This window comes from Camellia sinensis, chromosome 2 (genome assembly GCF_055761805.1).
Source record: "Camellia sinensis isolate YWXY chromosome 2, ASM5576180v1, whole genome shotgun sequence".
Lineage (NCBI taxonomy): Eukaryota > Viridiplantae > Streptophyta > Magnoliopsida > Ericales > Theaceae > Camellia > Camellia sinensis.
The window spans coordinates 36,693,128-36,697,784 of NC_138962.1; the positions used below are offsets into that span (position 1 = coordinate 36,693,128).

Sequence of the window (4,657 nt, forward strand, 5' to 3'; positions counted from 1 at the left end):
ACCTCATATTTTAATTAAAAAATCAAAAAATTACTAAAATAACATGTTCGGCTTTAGTATTTTCAAAATCATAATTCTACAAATAAGAGAACTAACAAGATAAAATACATTTGGGAAGACTAAATAAGTGCACTTTTTGACTTTTTTTGTATTATGTGTAGAAAAAGTAGAGAGGAGATGTTGATTGATGTGACCCAAAAAAGATAAAAAGATGAAATAAGTGCACTTTTATTAGTTAGCCAAACTTGGCCTTAAAATGATATTAGTAGAGCAATCTCATTTGTTAGGAGCCCACAACTCGATATTTATGTGGTTAGAATTATTTTATACAGTTACTATTTTCAAAATCATTCTTAGTGTGCTAACATACTCTCATTTGCACTATATTAATTTTAGGGACAAAATCTTTGGAATAGAATTCATCTTTGGAGTAGCATGCCCCCAACTCAGAGAGACCCAGCCCTCAAAGATCAATATCATGCCTATAAGCATCAACAGCTAAGATGGCAATGTCACCAGAGGAGATTTCACTGTCATTCTTGTCAGTGCTTTTACAACTCATCAAAACACTACCTTAGTTGGAATCCAACTTAAAAAACACAATATACTAAAATGCATATGATTTTACATGCTTTCTAATTCCTAAAAAACAACCAAAGTAACAATGCCCAAAGCAAAGAGCAAGCACATGAGAAGAATGGAAACATTGGGAATCATCCACACCATCCAACCTTCAAAAACAAAACGAAAAAAAGGGCCAAGAGAAAATTGGACCGTGTTGTTGAGCTTTTGTGGGCACGACCTGTTTCAATCAACCAGTCCATTTATTTTTGAAGGTTCTACATGTACATAAAAAATAAGACTAATTTGACAATTGTAACCATACAATTTGATCACATGTTTTTCAAAAAATAGTAGAGTAAAATTTTGAAAATAGATAGTATTTTTTAAGATAAATGTGATAAAATCTTATAACTAGTATCATCAAATCAGTCTTAATTTTTTACGAATAATTTACCCGTAATGGACACAACACAACAACACAACACCACAACACCACATTTTCTCCAAGTTGGACCAAAAAACCCAAAAGCTTTCTCCAGCATTCTATTGAACAAAAAGCTAACCACAAGGAAATTAACAAAGCACAATTAAGCATAAATTCTAAAGATAGATAGCTGTCAAATGTATTTTTCCATAGACAAATCAGAAAATCTCTCACAATTTACATATCTAATGATGGCAATGAAAACCAAATACTTCTAATCCAAAGTAAAAATCCACAAGCATAAGAAAAGGTACATTCCAATTATTTAATAAAAAACATAAGAAAGGCAGAAACCATTGTGATGCACAAATTTGAGTACTCAGATATAGTGTACGCATTAGAATTGAACCGCACCTCTCACCACAGGCTACACACATTAGAAGCACGCATCAAGGAGGCAACAACAGCACAGAGCAGCCAAACTGCACAATATCCCAAATTTCAAATTAGAACAATACCAAATAACTTCCCCATTTTTTGTATTCCAAGGGCTCTCCTATGTTCTAAGAAAGAAGTACCCAAAAGAGGAGCTCAAATTTGAAATAAATGAATAATAAAAATCAATCTGCGTATTTTTTTCAAAGTACATAGCATTTTTTACATTTTGGGCAGACTCCTAAAAGTTGTACAAACTTCGTTCACAAACCAATGTGACAACATCTTGAAGTACTGATTTAAGAACGCAAAACTAATAACACGGAACCGCAGTTTGTGAGTTAAGACTGAATTTTGTTGGTATCTTTGTATAGCATGAGTTTTCCAAGTAACCTATACAAAAATCCAACACAGATTAAAATCCACTATGGTTTCAAACTTATAGTATACGCACTTGGGCACAATAAGGTTCAGAGTTTACATAACAGCTCAGTTGTTTCATTGCTTAAACATGGTATCATTGAATCCTACGGAGCTATATAATAACAATTTCTAGCCAAATCAATGTTACTTTAGTTAATTAAGACTAAAAATTAACCTTTTCGAGTTAATATTTATATAGCACAAGAAACACTAAGAATAATATTGAATAATCCACTAAACAATGATCAAACAGAGTGACAGCTGTGGCCTGTTCAAGCTGTTGTGAACAAGACACTATGTTTTTTTTTCAGACAATTAGAAAAAAACTCTGGCTCAGGCAAAATAGTAGCCCAATCCCGTTACCAAACACCCTTTTGCATTCTAATTTTCATTAGCTTAATGGATTGGTGAAATTTTGAGGCGTCTATTCCAAATCAATCCCCTAATTTTTCATTTTTTCCAAAGATATCCAACGACCGATTGTAAGAAGGGCATTTTGGGAAACCCAAAAAGAGCAAATTGTTGACAACTACGATTTGCACACAACAAAATTTCTAAATCTAAACAAATTTTCCCTAATTACGAACCAAATTTCAAAGTTGGGATATCAAAACCCAACAAAACCCAATTTAATGCTCGATATTCAAATCATAACAACTGATTGTTCAGAACAAAACAAATAGTGTGAACTGACAAAAAAATTAGTAGTGTGCAAATAAAAAAACCCCCAAATTGTTCGATGCTAAACAGATCTATTCGATCAAGACTACAAGATACCCAGTAACCCTAAACTCCCGACGGCCGATCGGGTTGACTCGCTGTCAACTCGGTAAAACAACCCAGATCGAAAGTTCTTTATTATCAGAGCCCCTTTTCACAATTTGAATGAACATGAGAGAGAGAGAGAGAGAGAGAGAGTTACCATCCTTCAAGGCAACCAGCGCCGCCGACGCCTTGTTGTTGTTGAGGGGGAGGAGGGGCGTACTGAGGGGCATATTGAGGAGGGTAGCCTTGCGGAGGGTAGCCCTGTGGAGGATACCCTTGTGGAGGGTACCCCGGCGGCGGATAAGCATCCTTTGGATACCCTTCTGGAGGATAACCTGTAGCCCAAAAAACAAAACCATAAAAAAAACCCAGATCCAATCATCCACAACCTAAATCAAGTTGAAGAAACAAGATCATGATTATTGAAGGGTAGAATGAGAGGGATGGGTTACCTTGAGGAGGAGGGACACCAACGGGTGGTTGTTGCTGGTGGTAGTAACTCATATTCTCTGTAGATCTTGCAACGGAGAGATATTTGGGACGGCGAAATAAGAGAGAGAGAGAGAGAGAGTTTTTTAGGGGGTAGGGTGGACTGAATAGGAGAAGATGGAATGGATAGGTGGTTATATAACACCAAAAAAAAAAAAAAAAAAAAAAAAAAAGTTATAGTAGATTACTAGGTGGTGTAGGGGCAAACAAACGTATGTATGTAAAAGGAATGCGTTGGGGTTAAGGTTAGGTTGGGTAAGTGGGGAAAATTGCCGGCTTTGGGAGGATATATACATGTACTGCTATTTTTGGAGCGGAGTGCGCGTACATAACGCGTAAAATTTAGGAATCCCACACCCCGCACTATCTATCTCAACAGTCCCCTTTGGAATTGTGGTGGCAGTTACTCTCTCTGCAACGCAACTGCTCATCGTCTTCCACTCCATTTTTTTTGTTTTAAGATAGAGCCTCATTTTGTTTTTTTTTTTTTTAATAAATTAAAAAAAAATTTAAGTAAAAATTTAATTTGATATATTACACTATAATCGTTTTATTGAATTTGACTAGCCGTTTAGCTAGTCATCCAGCCGATTATCTAGTTGTCACGATCCAAACCCGTCCCTATGGGTTTAGCACCGTAATCAGCCAGTAATCCGTGATTACTGAAGGCTTGCTTAACAGTAATACAGAGTACAAGGGACGGCGGAAGTCAAAATAGTAATAAAAGATGTCCAATGAGTTGTGACAGTCTGTATGCAAAAATGACTTTTCATACATATACACATTCAGAATCAAAACAGTATATACATACATATACAATCATCCAGGACAGGGACCTAATCTCTATTAGAACAGTACAGTACAGGTACAGTCAGTCTATACAAAAATAAAGACGGAAATGATGAATCTAAAACACTCTAAAAAGTCCTAACTTGAAGGACTTGGAACCTCTCAGTGAGGCACAGTGGTTAGCTTGACAAAAAGGGAGTTAAACCCAATGCTCCTAGTTTCGATCCGGTGCCTGGACACCTACATATATATATAAACAGTAAGCTAAAACCCAGTGAATAACATGTGCGTAAAGATGTTAAGAATGAATGTCCTTTCAGTATTTAAAACAGTTAGTTATAACAGTATATCAGTCATATGTGGTACATCCCATAGCAAAATAGTACAATAGGTCTTAATAGACCGAACAATCAGTTGATGACCATCATATCAGTAAACAGTAGTGGTTCCAAACATAGGAACCGACAGAGATCTCTGTGACAGTATCAGTACAGTACAGTACAGTAATAGTAAATTGCTATGGATGCCACGAATATAGTTCGCAAATAGGACAAGCATTCATTCAGTAAGAAATATCATTTCAGAAAGCAGTACAGTTGATCATTCAGAAAATATTCATGATTGAATATATCTTTACAACATTGTCACTCACAGAGTTCTGGGCTACAGATGGGCTAGTGAGCGTCCTCGGATGCCAACCCTACACAGTTACAGGATGAACACACACTAAGTTGCACGTTTGGGAAACAATAACTTAGTTCCTATCTT

The 4,657-nt window shown here is 36.0% G+C and overlaps 1 protein-coding gene across 1 annotated transcript; it reads right to left on the reverse strand.

Moving 5' to 3' along the window:
• Positions 1-1,177: 1,177 nt before the first annotated feature.
• LOC114320976 (uncharacterized) lies at positions 1,178-3,532 on the reverse strand. The gene is made up of 3 exons (XM_028268087.2): positions 3,064-3,532; positions 2,769-2,946; positions 1,178-1,470 (listed from the first exon to the last, which is right to left on the reverse strand). The coding sequence occupies exons 1-3, from the start codon at positions 3,113-3,115 to the stop codon at positions 1,425-1,427; spliced, it is 276 nt and encodes a 91-aa protein (XP_028123888.2). The 5' UTR covers positions 3,116-3,532; the 3' UTR covers positions 1,178-1,424.
• Positions 3,533-4,657: the final 1,125 nt, after the last annotated feature.